General features: G+C 58.7%; 6 protein-coding genes across 6 annotated transcripts; 4 read left to right on the forward strand and 2 right to left on the reverse strand.

Moving 5' to 3' along the window:
- Positions 1-341: 341 nt before the first annotated feature.
- QBC33DRAFT_576623 (Zn-dependent exopeptidase) lies at positions 342-1,786 on the forward strand (the record flags this gene model as incomplete). Its single annotated transcript, XM_060430923.1, has 3 exons — positions 342-361; positions 594-1,543; positions 1,599-1,786. 3 exons carry the CDS (start codon positions 342-344, stop codon positions 1,784-1,786), a joined length of 1,158 nt encoding a protein of 385 aa, XP_060286444.1.
- On the reverse strand, positions 1,482-3,622 carry QBC33DRAFT_530483 (putative translation initiation factor). The gene is made up of 3 exons (XM_060427235.1): positions 3,111-3,622; positions 2,979-3,044; positions 1,482-2,889 (listed from the first exon to the last, which is right to left on the reverse strand). Exons 1-3 carry the CDS (start codon positions 3,250-3,252, stop codon positions 1,913-1,915), a joined length of 1,185 nt encoding a protein of 394 aa, XP_060286445.1. The 5' UTR covers positions 3,253-3,622; the 3' UTR covers positions 1,482-1,912.
- QBC33DRAFT_315628 (trafficking protein particle complex subunit 10) lies at positions 3,530-8,868 on the forward strand. The gene is made up of 3 exons (XM_060423535.1): positions 3,530-3,638; positions 3,692-3,782; positions 3,843-8,868. The coding sequence occupies exons 2-3, from the start codon at positions 3,749-3,751 to the stop codon at positions 8,573-8,575; spliced, it is 4,767 nt and encodes a 1,588-aa protein (XP_060286446.1). The 5' UTR covers positions 3,530-3,638; positions 3,692-3,748; the 3' UTR covers positions 8,576-8,868.
- A 621-nt stretch (positions 8,869-9,489) lies between these two features.
- QBC33DRAFT_576630 (uncharacterized protein) lies at positions 9,490-11,495 on the forward strand (the record flags this gene model as incomplete). The annotated part of the gene is made up of 3 exons (XM_060430925.1): positions 9,490-9,561; positions 9,685-10,436; positions 10,517-11,495. 3 exons carry the CDS (start codon positions 9,490-9,492, stop codon positions 11,493-11,495), a joined length of 1,803 nt encoding a protein of 600 aa, XP_060286447.1.
- Positions 11,496-12,010: 515 nt separating this feature from the next.
- QBC33DRAFT_421216 (uncharacterized protein) lies at positions 12,011-12,550 on the reverse strand (the record flags this gene model as incomplete). The annotated part of the gene is made up of 1 exon (XM_060424127.1): positions 12,011-12,550. A coding segment is annotated over one exon (540 nt), but the record flags the coding sequence as incomplete, so codon positions are not given.
- Positions 12,551-13,714: 1,164 nt separating this feature from the next.
- On the forward strand, positions 13,715-17,469 carry QBC33DRAFT_567581 (kinase-like protein). The gene is made up of 5 exons (XM_060430494.1): positions 13,715-14,118; positions 14,242-14,270; positions 14,347-14,464; positions 14,516-14,663; positions 14,724-17,469. Exons 1-5 carry the CDS (start codon positions 14,071-14,073, stop codon positions 17,102-17,104), a joined length of 2,724 nt encoding a protein of 907 aa, XP_060286449.1. The 5' UTR covers positions 13,715-14,070; the 3' UTR covers positions 17,105-17,469.
- The last annotated feature ends 289 nt before the right edge of the window (positions 17,470-17,758 follow it).

Consider the following 17,758-nt stretch of genomic DNA (forward strand, 5'->3'; position numbering starts at 1 on the left):
TTAGATCTCCGGGGAATTGGAAACCTTGACTTCTTACTCTTGGGCTTCCTACCTTTTGCCGACTTTTTATCACACCGTGACATAATTGTGGTAATTAGGGAGTTGCAAGATAGGTACGCGCCAGGGCATTTTGGCTTCTGCAGGGCTTAAGGGATACGGCACCGTTGGACCACAGCCTTTTTCTTCCTTCTTCCTCTTTCTTAACTGTAATTAATTGCAGTTATCGAATCGCCTTTGTGTCTTGAGAATGGTATCTTCATAGTCGATCAGTATCGGTCAATTCGCGACCGACGTGGTTGCAGCCTGGGCCTTCGAGGCCTTCGAGGCCTCGATGCGATAACATGGGTGGCCTAGTGCTGCAGTTCAGATAAGGTTGGCCCGCGTGGGGTTCCGGCCGGCGCTTGCCGGCAGTAACCTCGTCGCTAAAAGAACTTCCTACGTCAGAGTAGGTGAACAACGGAACTTCCTCTCCAACCCAGCGGTCGCCACCGAGCCAAAAAGTGCAAGATGTATGTGCCACATCTCATCGGCCTTTTGGCCGCCGCGGCAATCACAATTGCGACCGAACAGCAGCCAATTGGGCCTGCATGGAGCTCCGGGTCGACGCCCAGCCCTCCACCGTACAGGGACGACCTTCTTTCCCTCCACAAATCCCTCGTCTCTATCCCCTCCACAACCGGCACCGAACACGCAGTCGGCAATTTCCTAGTCGACTACCTCGCAGCCCGCTCCTACACGACCCAGCAGCAGCCCCTCCCGCCCCTGAACAACACCCCGCCCGGCGCCGACCGCTTCAACGTCCTGGCCTGGCCGGGCCCGAACCCCGACCCCGACCCGCGACCCCGCGTCCTCATAACCTCGCACATCGACGTCGTCCCGCCGCACATCCCCTACCGCATCGACGACTCCGGTCTCGGCCCCGATTCCCGCATCAGCGGCCGCGGCAGCGTGGACGCCAAGGCCAGCGTGGCGGCGCAGGTGGTGGCGCTGGAGCAGCTCCTGGCGGCGGGCGAGGTGCGGCCCGGCGACGCGATGCTGCTCTTCGTGGTGGGCGAGGAGACGACGGGGGAGGGCATGAGGCGGTTCTCGGAGGGGGCGGCGCCGGCGCGCGGCTTCGACGCCGTCATCTTCGGCGAGCCCACCGAGAACAAGCTGGCGTGCGGGCACAAGGGTCACGCGGCGTGCGCGATCGACGCGGTCGGCAGGGCTGGCCACTCCGGGTACCCGTGGCTCGGGAAGAGCGCGAATGAGGTGCTCGTGCGGGCGCTGGTTAGGGTGCTGGATGCGGATCTGGGGAGCAGCGACAGGTTCGGGAACACGACTGTCAACCTAGGCGTCATCGCTGGTGGTGTCGCGGCGAACGTGATACCGGATCGTGCGAGTGCGACGTTGGCGTTGCGCATCGCCGCGGGGGACCAGGAGACCGGTTTTGATATTGTGAAGGGGAGGATCGAGGAGATTCTCAAGGATACGGACGAGGAGGCGCTGAGTATGGAGTGCACGAATGGTTATGGGCCTATCGAGTGCAATTGCGACGTTGATGGTAAGTCGGCCGCACAATCCTTGATCCTGCTGCGGTGTGTCTCACGTATTCATAGGTTTCGAGTCGATCATCGTCAACTACGGAACGGATGCCGCGAACCTCGCCGGTGATCACGTCAGGTATCTATATGGACCGGGTGACATTCTCGTCGCTCATGGCGACGACGAGGCGTTGCAGGTCCGAGACCTTGAAGCTGCCGTTGAGGGATACAAGAAGCTCATCAAGCACGCGCTTAGAGCATGACGAGAAGGAGGCAACTCGAGGTGAGTGGGTCGAGTAACGAAGGTCTGTATTTTTGTGCCACCATATATCCAACCTAATACCGATACATAATGCGTGTGCTCGACTCAAGAAAACCACTCCCGTCCGTCACTGGCGGCCAACAACCTGTGCCCACCGCTCAGGCATGACCTCCTTGAAATTGAACTCCCCATCTGCCCGTTTAAGCACCACGCCATTCTCGGTCACAATCGCGTCGATCAGTGCGTGCGGCGTGACATCGAAGGCCGGGTTCCACACCCCAATTCTCTGGTCGGCAATGGCGACTCGCTCGGTGCGCCTGGGATCCACGGTGCCGTCAGAATTCACCACAGCACCACTGATCTGCGTCATCTCCTCCCTCCTCCGCTCCTCGATCTTGATCCCGGCGCCGGTCTTGGTCTCGAGGTCGATGCTCGTCGTCGGCGCCGCGACCACGAACTTGATCCCGTGGTACCGCGCCAGCACGGCCAGCGTATACGTGCCGATCTTGTTGGCCGTGTCGCCGTTGCGGACGACGCGGTCGGCGCCCACGACCACGGCGCCGATGCTCTGGCGCTCCCGGTGCTGCGAGAACAGGGCGCCGACCATGCTGTCCGTGATGAGCGTGGCCGGGATGCGCTCGAAGACGAGCTCGAACGACGTCAGTCTGCTGCCCTGGTTGTACGGCCGCGTCTCGGTGCAGTATGCGTGCTGGAGGAGACCCTCCTGGTGGAGGGTGCGGATGATCCCGAGGGCCGTCCCGTGGCCCGAGGTCGCGAGCGAGCCCGTGTTGCAATGGGTCAGCACCGAGATCTTGTGGCCCGGCCGGGCGTTGTACTGCTCCTGGAGCCAGTTCGCGCCATAGGTCCCGATCTGGGTGTTGTTGTACAGGTCCTTCTCTAGGATGGCCTCGGCAGCCTGGATGTAGGCGTTGAGGATGGTCTCCCGCGCTTCGGGGTGCGCCAACCCTTCGACCCGAGCTGCCCTGATGGCTGTCTTGAGGAGCGTGATAGCGTTTGACAGATCCACCGCCGTGGGACGGCTCGCCTTGAGGTAGTCTAGCCTTGAGTCGATATGGGAGATGACCTCCTGCGCAGTGTCGGCCGCTGGGACGCCGTGCAGTGTGTTAGGAAGATGATGGCCCCGTAGTCTTGTGGCTTGGGGTTGGAGTGATTCCAGGGGCAAGTTCACTTACAACAGCGCCCGTTATGAAGTTCCACAGAATGCGCGAGAGCCGCAACGATGGCTATCGCCGGTGCGCCTAAGAGACGAATGAGACGACATATTCATATTCACATGTTCCACCGGCTGAAGGCATGATGCATACCTCGGACTCGCATAGACCTGATGCAGTCGAAGGCTTCCTCGCTTGTCGAGACCACATCATAGTGCTCCTCGTGGGGAAGCCTGAGCTGGTCCAGAACCTCCAACTTACCCCGCGAATACCTGATGGCTTGGAGGCCACTCATTGCAAGCTCAGGGTTGTGTTCCACAAAGGTTTAGTTAGGATACCTCTCTGAATATGGATTACGGGGGGGAGAAGCTTTGTCATTAATCAGTGGTCCGGTATTGCGCAGAAATACGATGCTGAACAGCGGGGCCCAAGGTCGGATTTTGTCGTGTCGCCATGATCAAGGTATGCATCATGAACTCGTTGATGAGCTAATGAAAAAAAAATTAATATGCAAGGTGAAGAGACCCTCTCAAGGGTCCAATCTCCAGCCGTGGCGCCATTAGAGAGCCTGGACCGCACTTGCCGTCATTTCCAGGGCGGGGAATATCGGCAATATTGTGCCGGTGGATGCACCCACTCCCGGTCTACCCACAACCCCTGTCCAGTGCCAAGGCTTGATGAGTACACTAGATGTCGGGTGCCACGCCAATCTGTCTTTGCTGATGAAGCTGAAGCTATATCCGCGACTCGAAGACCAGGGCAATGCCATAGTCTGCCCTGAGCTGTTCATTATGGAACGGCTCTTTTCGACATCCAAAGTCACAGGTACTAGTCTCTCCTAGCCGCTGTCCTTGATCGCCTGTTGACAATTCCTTTTGCCCACAGTCGAGTACTTTGATCCCCACGACATCTACAAGTTGATTGCGCCGGGTCTCATTCCCCGGCTTCCCCTCCGCGATCTCCACTGGCGCTCACCTGCCCGCCCTCTCCGATCAATACGCAGTCTACATATCGAGCTTGTGCCGTCGGGCGCCGATCCATCCTCGGTCACCTCCCCTCTCACCTCTACGACTAGCAGAGGTCAAGGCCTGCAGCGCTGCGAGAGCCTCCCCGGTCGCGATGATGGCTTCCAGACAGCATCAATTGGTGGCCAACTAGGGTCTCCCGACTACCTCGATGCCTCCTCGTCGACTCTTCGCCTGCCGGGTGCTGGCAGAGAGCGACGACATCAAATTCCCGGCCTGCGGCGTACCCCCTACCTCAAGGTCCTGCTCGTCAGGTGCGACGATAACGAGACGTACAAATCCCAGACCCGAGCTGAGATTCGCGAATGGATCAAGACGCAGACCGCATCGTCAGGGAGCACCAAGAAGTCGAGTACGGCAGAGAATCATGACGCCTCCGAGTGGCTGATCATTCACGTCGTGCTACCCAATACCGCCGCGGCGACTCAGCCACGGATAACGGGGGCCAAGGGTAGCTCCGACTCGAACTTGGATATCAGTACTAAGAGTAGTTCGACGTCGAGATGGCGTGGCGGGGCTAATACTCTGCTGGAAAAGCTGAGAAGCGACTTCAACAGCTCTGGCAAGAACCCCACAGACCGGGTCGTGCAGATCCGCATCGGCATCAACGATGTGCCATATGATATCTTGCCCCGAGTGGTTCCAGCCGTCCCTACGGGCTACCAAGAGACGGAACAAGACACCGAGAATGCGTGGGCAGAATTGATCGCCAAATTCAAAAGCCTGATCCTGTCGAGCTTCGACGTGCGCGTCAGCCAGTACGAGGAGGACATCAAGGAAAAGGACGCCCAGAGGAGCCTCCCGGGATGGAACTTCTGCACCTTCTTTATCCTGAAGGAAGGGCTTGCCAGGGGCTTCGAGAGCGTCGGCCTTGTGGAGGATGCCTTGGTCGGATACGATGAACTCAGTGTCGGCCTAGACCTGGTCATCCAGGAGCAGGCCATATCAGGTTCGGCCGAGGCTCATGGCGGCTCATTGCTCGGTTTTACGGACGAGTTGAAGGAGCTCGCACAAAGATCTCTGGCACAGGTAGCCAGCGGCAACATGGATTTTGCCGACGAAGAGGCAGTCAACCTCCAGTCGTCGGAAGACGGCCCTACAGACCGGTTCGACGAGATCCCTATTGCTTCGACAAAGAAGCCATACCGTGACTTGATCCTGGCAAACAATGTATCGGTGTACGACTTCCGATGCTACATCTTTGCCCGGCAGATCTCGCTCCTCCTGCGGCTCGGAAATGCGTGGTCAACCCGCGAAGAGCTCCTTGCTAAGCTCAAGGAACAGCAGGAGTCCGTCCTGCACGGTGTGGCTCCTCGTGCTCCGCCTCCCAAGGCGACAGACGAGTCCGAGAACCTCTCCATGCTAGCTGAGATCTGCAGGAGGACCCTGGAGTTCATCCCTGCCGTTTCGCAGGTAATGAGGAGAGATATCGTCGCCGCCATGGCACCAAAAGCAAAACCAGACGGGGAGAAGCCCCCGTCCGAGCCCCCCTTGGATCCGGCGCTATTGGAGACAATCGACAATATCGTGGCCTCGTTCGCCTTTTCAGTTGCGCAACAGATCCTCGCCCAAACATCAACAAAGGCCCTCCCCATCCCCCCATCAACGATAGGCTCGTCAGATGCACATGAGCCGAAAGCGGCCATTCCGGAACCCAAAACCATGATGCATCCTGCCCGGAGCTCATCACTCCACGTCCGACCCAGTGCCACCACCGATCGCGGTCCGCCAAGTCCAGGTATCTTTCCCGGCCCAGGTCGAAGGGCGAGTGGCCCTGAAGTGGGTGGTGTCAATTCCCAATTCCTGAAAGCTGGCCTGGAGAACCTCGCGGCGCGTAGAGCCGAGCTCTACACACTCTGTCGCAACATACTGGAGGAGTGCGGCAAGAGGAGAGGCTGGAGTGATGGATGGGACTCGGCTCCCATTCTGTGCGAGACCGAGATCGTCGAGTTCGAGAACGTAAGTCTGGATGACGACGGTGCAGAATCGAAGCTCGCGCCAAAGTCGTCTGACGCCACGCCAGCCTCGACGGCAGCCTCGCTGGCCGGAATCGCCAACGAGCTTCTCCGTACAGCCCTCGATAACAAAGAAGACTTCTACCGCCTGTACGAGACCCTCACCGACAAAGCCCTACGGCACTATACCGTTGCCAACCATACACACTCGGTCCAGGCCAACATGGCCGACCTTGCTGTTCTGAAATTCCATCTCGGAGAATACACGGCAGCAGCCGCTTGCTTCCACCAGACTACACGTTTCTACGGCGAGAGCGGATGGAGCCTTCTGGAGCTATCCCTGCTAGCGATGTACTCGCATTGTCTGCGTGAGCTGCAACGAAAAGAGCTCTACACCGAGGCCCTCCTCAAGCTCCTGTCAAACGCTGCGGCTGCGGAGATGGATAAGATGCAGCAACATTCATCAATTCGAGTAAAGCCGGAGACAGGATTGCGATTCCCTGATCAATCGGCAATATCGGGCTTCTTGAGCCGTCTCTTGGCTGCATCAAGCTCAGTTGGCAAGGAGATAAGGACTCCATTGGCCAACTTCTTCTGCAACATCGAGATAGACGATGCCCCTGTCCATGACCAGGGCCAAGATAGCTTCTCCCTGACACTGCATCTGCGCAGCTTGCTGGTAGATGACTTTGAGCCGGAGACGGCTCGGCTGAAACTTGTTAGCCCAGCTGCTGCTGGGAATAAGGAGATATGGCTCCAAGCCAAAGACCTCGTGGCTCTCAAGCCCGGCAACAACAAGCTACGTCTGAGCAGCAATACGATAATACCTGGCGATTACGAGGTCGGGGAGATCGTTTTGTCGGCCAACAACTTAACGCTGCACCATGAGCGCAGCTTCGGCCAGGCCCATGACAAATCTTTGACGATACTCAAGAACCCCCGCGTCACGGTTTATCAGCGAGCCAGCGGCCTAGATGTGCGACTCACAGCAGCGAAAAGCATCCAGCTTGACCGGAACAACTCGCTTGAACTTGAAGTCCTGACCGGCTGGAACGAAATCACCACCTGCGAGGTGCGGATCAAGTGTGCAACAGGCGGCCTGCGCCTGATAATGAGCGAGGCCAAGGTCTCTGGGCCGCACCAACCAACCGAGACACCCGAAGGGGGGGGTTCTTTCACCTTCGGCGCCGTCCCCGCGAGGTCATGTGTCAAAATCAGGTTTCCGTTCACCCTTGAGCAGGACATGCTCAGCCTTTCTGTCAAGGTCGAGGTGTCATACACCACTGATCGTGGCTCATTCGCCTTCTCCAAGACTCCGTCTGTGCCCATTGCCCTCGCCCTCGGCGTTAACGTGCAAGACGTTTTCAAGCATAGCATACTCTTCTCCCGGTTTACCGTGTCGACTGCCACATCCAGCCCCTTGAGACTGTTTAAGAGCGAGCTGCTCGGATCGGACCTGTTCGAGTCGCACTTTGGCATTCCTCCTAGCAATCCGGTGACCATCTTCCCGAAGCAGCCGGCGAGCCTGCTCTACAAGATCACGAGGAAACCAGGGTCTGCAATAGGCCCGAAGACGCAGAAGACCATGTACCTGAAGCTCTACTACAGCGTTTTGTATGAGGAGATCGAGCAGCGAGTTCGCGAGTCTCTGACGCAGTCGTTGGAGGGTACACCGCTGTGGGAGTACTCTTCCCTTGTCGTGTCGCGTGTGTCGACTCTACTCCAGAGCCTGTCAGAGCACGATCTTGAGCGATCGGCACTCCTGGGCGGACTCCGTACGGCCTTCTTGTCCGAGGTGAAGTGGACGAGGTATTTCGCCGGTCTAGGGAAAAGCGGCAGCATCGATGTGGCTTCTGCCCTGTCCGACTTCATCATCGCTTGGCAGAAGAGGCATCACACGATAGCCATTCCCCAACCAGACCCCGCCACCAGCGAGCCCAAGTCCATCCTCATCCCAGTCGACATACCCTCTATCAAGATCGTCCACACGGCCGACATCCGCATCCAGGAGAACGACACATCGCTGATACTAGCCGACCCGCTCGTCGGCACATCCGCCGTCCGCATCAACCAGCTCCTGCCCGCGACCCTGCACCTCAAGTGGACGCGCATCTGGGACACGGGCGACACGGCGTCGAGGGAAATGGGGGAGGACGTCGAGTTTAGCTACGAGGTGACGGCGCCCTCGGACACATGGCTCCTCGGCGGCCGGAGGAAGGGCCACTTCGTGATCCCCGGTTTCTCAGAGGATGACGACGACGACGACGACGACTACAAGGACGCCGGCGGCGCGGGACTGGCGTCCACCCCGGACACGGAGGCAGACATCTCCCTCCTGCTCGTGCCGCTGCGCGAGGGCTGGCTACCGTACCCGAATGTCGAGGTCCGGGAGGTGAGCCAAGGGGCGGATGCCGACGAAAACACCGCCGCCGCCGCCGCCGCCGCCGTCGCTGGTGGTGCTGGGCAGCAGCAGGGCATCGGCCAATGCGAGACGGATTATCGGAACCTCGGGGAGACGGTCCGCGTCGTTGCCGATCGCGCAAAGGCCACGCTCAGTCTGGATGCTAGCGGGCCTGGGGGTGGGCCCCTCGTCTTGGAGAGCGAGCTGTTGGGGCTTGGTGGGAGGGTGGTGGCCTAGGGGTCTTGGGCGGGCCCGGACTGCTGGGTTGAGGCGGCACGGGACGGGGCGGGGCGGGAGAGGCTTAACTCCTTGTCAATCCTGCGCCAGACTGGCGGATGATTGGCGGCTTTCTAGATAGAAGGGCTTGACTTGGCATATGGCGTACGTGTCCGAATTCCCAAGCGAGCCAAGCTGCCCGTACGGTTTATCAATATCCTCTTCCCCATGGAGTTCCACCCAGAGTGCATGTCCATTACGAGAGTTCATCAGTAGGGTAAAACTAACCTGTCTCATAACAGTCTAAACCTAGGTAGCTCACGTTCCCTTTTCAGTGGGCTGCATTACGTGACCCCTACTGGGCTTACCTTGGGCATTTCTTGCAAAGGAACTTCTTGTATACCCCCTTGAAAGATCGAGGCTGCAAGCCCTTCACAACCAGGCACGGTTTCCCCCTTTCCGCGCTCTACCAGAGGCTGTTGCAAGATCGCTCTAGCAAAGCTCTCCTAGGCATTGGCATAAGTACCTTCACAAGGCCCGGGGGGCGCCATGGAGAACAAGAGATTCTCAGGGAGTTGCATCTTGGCATGCCAAGAGCGTGGGGTGGAGTCGGACCCGGGGTTATGGCACGCACTTACTTTAGCCGGGGCATTACCTGTGTTGGGCATAGATGAGTGGCGTGACGTCACGGATTGCCAGCCGCGAGATTAGCGTCAGATGATCAGCTTGCAAGTTGCAACTGGATACAACTTCAACTGCTCACAGTCCAATAGCTCGAACACTCGGCGGCTGCATTCTTTATATCTTCTTTGCGAGTCTCGCCGTCTAGCAGTCTGCGATTGAAATACTTAGCAGTCACTAGCGGCCAAATATGCGATTTATTGTCCTGCCCTGCGTATCCGATAACAGCCTTCACAGCCTCAATCGCCGCCACGATGTCCACCGAAGAACAGACGACCCAGAACACACCCTCTAGCGACAATGCTACAGGCTCTGTGCAGCCTCAGGTCAACGGCAACAGGGACCCACCGCAAGCAAATGGCGAGTCGCAGGGCAATAGGCCCCATGAAGGACATGATGGGCATGCAGGACTTGCAGGGCATGCAGGACATGCAGGGCATGAACTCCAGCGTGCTAGGTCAGATATCAAGGATAAAATCACCGACAAGAAGCAGAAGCTCAAGGATAAGACGGCGCCGCCCGGCGGTTTCGACTCGACTCCCCTCCCCGATGCCCCTCCGGGATTCACCGTCAAGATCACCTTCATCAGGGCCTCGAACCTTCCAATCGCCGACCTGCGCGCACACTCAGCTGACCCTTTCGTCCACGCAACTCTGATGACAGACGTGCCCAGTAGACACAAGGAGGATCCTGTCCTGACGTACAGGACTTGGACTGTCAAGAGGAGCACCGAGCCCGAATGGAACCAAGAATGGGTCGTCGCCAACGTCCCCCAGACCGGGTTCACGCTCGAGTGCCGGTTATTCGATGAGGACGACATGGACCTCAATGACCGCCTGGGCACTGTCACCATCAGAGTACCGCATGTCGACGCAGACTGGGAGGGATTTGGGCCCGACGGCAAGACGTTCCCAGTGAAGAAGCGCAAGGGAAGCAAACGTGCCTACCTTCTGAAGGCTGCCATGACCGCCTTCAGCAAGACTACCTCCATGACCCCCTTCTTGACTATCGGCGTCGACGTCCTGGGCCCGTCTGACCCGCCGCACGCCCAGATGTACACGGTCGGTCCGACGAGCTGGGTCAGACACTTCAGCCCCACCATTGGTCGGTTAGCGGGGGTCAAGGTTAACAAGGATGAGGGCCATGATGCCGATGGTCCCACGGCGGATGGTAGAAAGAGCAAAGAGACCCAGAAATATGAGTAAGAAGCCCCTCCCCCCTCTCCGTCTACGTCTCCCTTGCTTGTCCAGCGTGGGTGCTAACGAACCTTTTACCTACAAGTTTCCAAGCCAACGAGATCCAACTGGCCGGACCCGTACCCCCAAAGCTATACCACCGCTACGTCGAGTTCCGGCCGCTGATAGGGATGATGTTCTCGTCCCACGGACTGCGCGGGCGTATCCTAAACAAGGCCCTCCACAAGCAGCACAAACGGGTGTACAACTACGACTCGTCAACCGAGTACGGCAGGTTCGAGCCGAGGAGCACTGAGGCGTCGCTTCAGTTCCTCAAGATGGTGCACTTCGACGAGGGGGGCCGGATATTCACCTATGTTCTCACCCTCGACGGCCTGCTGCGCTTCACCGAGACGGGCAGCGAGTTCGGCATAGACCTCCTGAGCAAGCATACCATGCACTCGGACGTAGCCACATACATCGCCTGCTCGGGCGAGTTCTTCATCCGCCGCGTAACCAACCGAAAGCCAGGCCAAAACGGGAGCCGGGACGGAAACGGGAGCCGGGACGGAAACGGAAGCCGGGACGGAAACGGAAGCCGGGACGGAGACGGCGCCGCGCCGAAAGCAGACCCGCAGCCGCAGCCGCCGCCGCACAACCCGGCCGACTACCAGTTGGTGATCGACAACGACAGCGGCACCTACCGGCCGGACAAGTCCGTGCTCCCCGACCTGGCGGCCTTCCTCGAGAGCAACCTGCCGGGCCTCGACGTGCGGGCCATGCACTGCGCCGACGACGAGCTCGCGCAGCTCAAGAAGGAGCAGCTGCAGATCAAGAAGCGCGAGCTGCCCCGCGTCAACATGGTCCTCGCCCGGAGCCCGTCGGCGAGCAGCTTCGGCTCCGGCGCGAGCAGGTTGTCGGAGCTTGAGAGGGACGGTGACGGGAGGCTGCCGCCGAGGAGTAAGAAGGAGAGGGTGTGGGATGTGGTCGAGGATCCGAGACGGTTGAAGGACTGGAAGGGCGTCGTGGGCGGTGAGCGGCCCGCGGGTGGGGATTCTGGAGGAGGAGCAGCGGTGACTGGGTAAGGAGGAAGGGGACGCAGAAAAGCTGTAATGTTCCCTCTGTTTATTATGCCTTGATATCCTTTGCTCATTTGTCTGTATTATCCGGGGCTTTTACGCTCCTTTTCATTACCACCTAATTAGAAGCAGTGAGACTAGTCTAATAAGCATCGAGACCCAGGTTGGTCCTACAGCTGTCTAGTCCTTCTCTCCGTTACACCCACGCCATTGTCTCCGCATTGTTCGTCTGAGATCTTTGTCTAGTGATCCAAGTCAACCAGCATAACCCGCAACCAAGCCACCAGCAGTGGTAAAGGGTATGAACAGAACCTGTGTCTCCTCAGTAATACATCCCTCGTCTAACCACCACCCCCTAGTCACCGACTCGCCAGACAGCCCCTTACTCAAGCCTGCGCAGCACTCTCAACACCGTTCACACCATTGCATCCCAGAGCCACACGCCCGACCGGTTCCGACCCAGCCGCCGCCTTCCCGCCATCAGCAGCAGCAGCCTTAGCCTTCTCCTCCTCCGCGTCGAGCGCCTCCACCAACCGGAGCGCCCGCCGCACCACCTCGGCGTAGTCCCCGTTGTCGGCCATGAGCGCGGCAGCCTCCGCGTAGTCGACCCAGCGGGCCTCGTAGTCCTCGTCGGCCATCTGCGTGCCCTCGGCGGCGGGCGCGGCGCTGTCGGCCTCGCCGACGAACCACAGCACGACGGACAGGGCGCCGCAGGGCTGCTGGTGCTGCATGAGCGCGAACGGCTCGGTCAGGCGTACGTCCCCGCCGGAGCCGGGCGGTGGCTGTGCATGTTGCCGGCCCGAGGGAGGGGTCGCGCGCGTGGATAGCGGGACGGGTAGGAGGGCGCAGCGCACGCCCGTCTCCTCGAAGGTCTCGCGGGCGGCGGTCGCCTCCAGGGCCTCGGACCAGTCCTTGCGGCCGCGTGGGAGCTGGTAGGCGCTCGTGCCGCGCTCGCGGATGATGAGGACTTTGCGGAGGAGCCGGTCGACTGTCACGGTGCCGCTGGCGAGGTAGAAGTCAGTTGAGGGGAGGAGGGATGGGATCGTGAGTGGGGCCATTGGGTGTGTTTCTTGGGAGTGTGGAGGCCGTGGTTGTTTGGGATGGAGATGGAGATGAAGACTGTTGCTGTTGTGCTGCTACTGCTGCTGCTGATGGAGTGGGATGGGTGTAGGTGGATGTGTGCCAACACTTGCGCATGGGGCTGCCGTGACACGAAGAGTTTCTTTTTCCGACCTCTAGTTGCTGTCAACGTATCTTATTAGTAGTTAGTCACGCTGGCGAAGGCAACAGCGTTCCAAGTAGTCTGCCTCACACCGAATCTAGGTACCTAGGCCTCACCGCCGGGGAGGCAGGTTGGTAGTTCCGGCGCATATAGGATCCGTGATTGGTTTATCGGTGCTGCCTTGCAGATGGGTCTAGATTATTTTGGGATTTTTCCCACCTGAGCCTCAAGCACCACCTGGTCACAGGCAAGGTGACCGGAACAGTACTGGAGTGCCATGTCATGGGCCTGCCCTAGCAGATGTTGAAAAATAGAAAATGGCGAAGCCCTGTGGGCCGGAGCAGAGCGACCGCCTGTCGTTCTGGCGGCGTTCCTCGGCCTCCAACCGACTTCCCCACTCAGCTTGATGGGGCGTAAGGAAAGAAGAGCCTGGGAAATTCGGGATGATCGACGCACACAGACAAACACAAAAGGCTTGGTGTAGACACAGCTTGGCACATATTGACTGGTGTCGGTTTTCCAGTATCCCTACTTAGTTAGGTTCATGGCGGCGGGGTTGAATTGCGGGGTGACGATGCAGGGTGTTGGTCGCACTGAACGGGCTGCAAGCCACGTCAAAACTCACTGCGGGCTGCTGTGGGCGAATATGTGATTTTGCTGAAACAACTTGAGGCTTGAACGACTTCAGGATATACGCAGATCCCGCCCAGGCCTTATCGGTTGCGCACTGTGCTATCCAACGTCCAACACGATTGAGCGTTACCTCTCTTGGATGAGCACGTGACATCTCGTCCCCGCAACACACTGCCTGGGCACCGTGAAAGGGGGCGGGGGTCGGCTCTGTCTGATTGCCGTATATTGGATGGAAGGCCTAGGAAGTACCTTAGGTACCTATGTAGGTACCGGGTAAGCTTGATTGTCTGACTCTTGAATTTAATTTTGAATTTAGTCGGGCAGTTTCCCCAGTTTCGTCCGATCGCTCGGATAAAGCAAGTTGGGTCGTCCCTTCTACAGTTCATCCCACAATGCAAACCCCACCTATTCTGAGACGTGTGCCCCTTGACCCTGCAAGATCCACAGTGTAACGCTGCACAGTGCCGTCCAGCAATTTCCAATTTCCCCAGAGACATCCTGGCTCGTAGAATCCGGACCCAGTCCCGCTTGCCCATGCTAGCATCCGTTGAACCTCGAAAAGCTGCCGAGCCGCCAGTTGCAACAGTCAAGACCCCATTCACTCGACCGTGGAAGCGATCCGCGGAGACCCTCAGGCCTTTTGATACCACATTTGGACGAAAGAACCATCGCGTCGCGGATGCAGACAGGCTGATAGTGTGAGCCCGCGGACGTGGACGCGGCGCCATGCAGTCGGCAAAGGCAAAGGCCGAGGCGTTGGGACGGAAGGCCAAGGTATGCCCAGCCCCTTCCTCCTTCCTTTAGGGTTTGCCCTCGTTGTACGCGTCCGTATGCGAGGCCGTTCACCCAAGACGGAGTGCCGGGGACGCTGACTTACCACGAAACTGCCTGCTATAGCTCGCTCATTCGTACCAGGAGCTCCTCGAGTAAGTGCCCAGAGCCCGCAGACCCGGGCTCCCAGCTCCACATTCGACCAGTACGCTAACGACGAGCTCCTCGCAGCGAATTCGCAGATAAAGACCTTAGATCTGTCGGAAACTATACCCTCGGCCGCCTGATTGGAAAGGGGTCGTTCGGGAAGGTCTATCTGGCAACCCATAAGCTCACAAATGGCTCCAAGGTATGCGCTCGTGGCCGTCCGACGTCGCGTCATGCTTCTGACACCCGGCAGGTTGTACTCAAGTCCGCGAAGAAGGGCGACTCGAACCTCGCGCGCGAAATCCACCACCACCGACAGTTCGTCCATCCGCACATCGCCCGACTCTACGAAGTTATCGTAACCGAGACGCTGGTATGGCTGGTTCTGGAATACTGTCCCGGTACGGAGGAAGAGTCGGCAGCCGCCATTGTCTAGCGCACCATTTGCTGACACGCGTTAGGCGACGAGCTCTATAACTACCTCCTCAAGCATGGCAAGCTACCGGTGGAGAAGGTCCAAAAGACATTTGCACAGCTCGTCGGCGCTGTGTGCTACGTACATCTACAGTCCTGCGTCCACCGGGACTTGAAGCTCGAGAACATCCTCTTCGACAAGCACGAGAATGTCAAGCTCTGCGATTTTGGCTTCACGCGCGAGTATGAAGGGAAAGCAAACTATCTCCAGACCTTCTGCGGGACGATATGCTACTCTGCCCCTGAGATGTTAAAGGGTGAGAAATATGCCGGAGAAAAGGTCGACGTGTGGAGCTTGGGCGTCATCCTATACGCTCTCTTGACAGGGGAACTACCCTTTGACGATGACGATGACAACGTTACCCGATCAAGGATCTTGACCAAGGAACCGACCTATCCGGACCACATTCCCGCCGAGGCCCTGCCACTTCTCAAAAGCTTACTGTCCAAACGGCCTTTACTTCGCCCGTCTCTCCCCGATATCCTCGCCCATCCCTTCCTGTCGGAACACGCACCGCACCAGCAGGCAATACTCAAGATACAACACCCGACCCCCTTTTCCACGCCACTCGAGAAGGACACCTTACAGCGTATGCGGAGCGCGGGGGTCGAGATTGACGCCGTGATTGAGAGTGTCCTATCCCAGAGGTGCGATGCTCTGGCCGGGTGGTGGACGTTGTTGATCGAGAAGGAGGAGAGGAAGGCCAAGAGGAGGGAACGTAAGCGGAAGGAGAAGGAGGCCGAGCATCGGAGCTCGAGACGCCTATCCCAAGCGTCAGGGCGCTTGGAGAGACTGGCCACGGTTGGCGAGGAAGCAAACTTCGTCAAGCTCTCGGATCCGCCACCCCCGAAGACGCGGGGTCGGACAGAGAGGAGAAGCGGACAGTTTGCCGGCTTGGCGATAGCGGACCTTTCCAACTCTCCGAATCTCGCAAAGGCAAGCGGCAATCTGAGCCCGGACAGCGAGACGCCCCCTCCGCCTGTTGACAAGGACTCGATCCGATCTGCCAGTTCGTCACGACATCGAAAGCCCATCCCCCCGCCCAAGGAAGGCGTCCTTCGGAGTGCGCGATCAAGAGGGTCTACTCTGCACCTGGTGACTACAAGCGACGCCCTTGCTGTACGTGGCGAGGCCCAACCCGAGCCCCGGCAGAAGGTGCGGAAGAAGTCCTCCCAAGCAATCATCGCACATTGGAAGAACTGGACGCACTGGCTCTTTGAGAACGCGAGGCGGCACAGAGGGGCCAACAAGCGAGGGAGCCACTCGACGCCGAATCTAGTTGAGAAGCCCGGCAACGGAGGGAAGGAAGGAAAGTCCAAGGACAGCAGCCCTCGGCCCCAGACCAGCAAATATCCCACAAGCAGCTCCGGTACTCCCGTCACTTCGGCCCCTCTCCCCAAGGGCCTGGTGGCCAATGGCTACATCCACAAGAACACGTCAGCCCTGTCAAGTGATGTTCAAAGCCCGACTTCAGCGAATCTCTCAACCCCAATTAACCCCGGTCAGTTACCTCGCATGCAGACCACCTTGGCAACTTCCTACAAGCGCCAATCCCTCTCCCCATCCCCCCTGACGCCACGGTCCACGGTCCGTCGATCTTCAGGGCCGACTGGGCTTCGGGGCCGCAAATCAACATCATCCTCGGTCTCGTCTATCCGCTCCATGCACCACGCCCACCATCACAGCCACAGCAAAGCATCCTCGACGAGTTCCAACGGCTCCGTCGCGACCTCCATGTCCAAATCGCAACTTGGCGCGGGCCGCTCCCCACACCATTCCGTCAAGATCCTCCCCGCTACCCCGACGATGACCAGTTTCCCCTCCAACATCCGCCTCGTCCGAGACCGCAGCGGGCCCCCCCTCAGCATCTTCAACGAAGGGATGCCCGACCACGCCGATAGGGCGAACGCAACTTCGGCGTCGATGATGCAGCCTCCCAGCAGCCCGAATCCATTCGCTGGCTTCGGCTCCCCCAGCGGGCACGGAATCCTGTTTGCCAAGCGAAAGCGCAACCTCTTCAAGGGTCCGATGCTGAATTTCGCACAGCGAGATAACAGGAGCACCGGGTCCGGGTCGGCGGGCCATAGCCGGAGCGCCAGCGCGACGGGGCTGGGACGGCGAAGCGGGGAGATGGCTATCCAAGAAGTGGACGAGGAGGAGGGCGATGGCGATGGCGACTACGGCGAAGGGGACGGAGAAGAGGAGGTCGAGGAGGTGGATTCCTTCTGCCCCGTTGTCAAAGGGCCCGGGGAGATGGTAGAGGAAGAGATCATCGAAGACGAGCAGCAGCAAGACGACAGTGGGAGCAAAGAGAAGCAAGCCATCACTTCTGGGGAGATGGCTGCCCCCATCGAAGGGGCTAGGTGACGACATTTCTTACGCCGAGCATGATTGTGTCGCCTGGTAGCCCCCCTACACTCTCGATGACATGATTGATGAACTAGACTTGCGTCCTGCATGTAGGATATGGAAGAATGGGGGATCTTGCTGATGTGAGACGATGCGAAGGAGCTTAATGGTTAAGCATTCAGGATTTGGGCCTCTGCAACATAGTTCCTGCATGTAATGTACATTGCTGCGCTCCATCAGGGCCCGGCTTTTTGTTTCTATTTTCTCTCGGGCCAGGCGGTAGCGCTGTCGCCGTGCCAATTGGTTAGGATACCTCCATATATGAAGATTTGGTTAATTTGTACACAACTAATCAACTATCCACACTGGCTGTTTTCTTCGGCGGAGCCATCGCCTGACCCTGGGATATCGGGAGCTGCCAACGTTGGCTCAGCTGTAGAACCGACATAACACCGGCGGCCGTCTAGCTTCCTTTATCTCTGCCGGCTCCCCGTGGTCCGGTGCCTGTTCTCATAGACCACTGACTGCCCAGGAGTACGAGTACCAGCCACAATCACGACACAGCTTGCTCACCTCAAAGCAAGTTTCAGCAGGGGGCTATGGGGGCCAAGATCCCTCCAGTCTTTGTGCCTTCTGGGTGACGGATCGCTTCCTGGTCCATGGCGATACATC

This window comes from Phialemonium atrogriseum, assembly GCF_030411735.1.
Source record: "Phialemonium atrogriseum strain 8032-3 unplaced genomic scaffold QBC33scaffold_5, whole genome shotgun sequence".
NCBI classification, from domain to species: domain Eukaryota; kingdom Fungi; phylum Ascomycota; class Sordariomycetes; order Cephalothecales; family Cephalothecaceae; genus Phialemonium; species Phialemonium atrogriseum.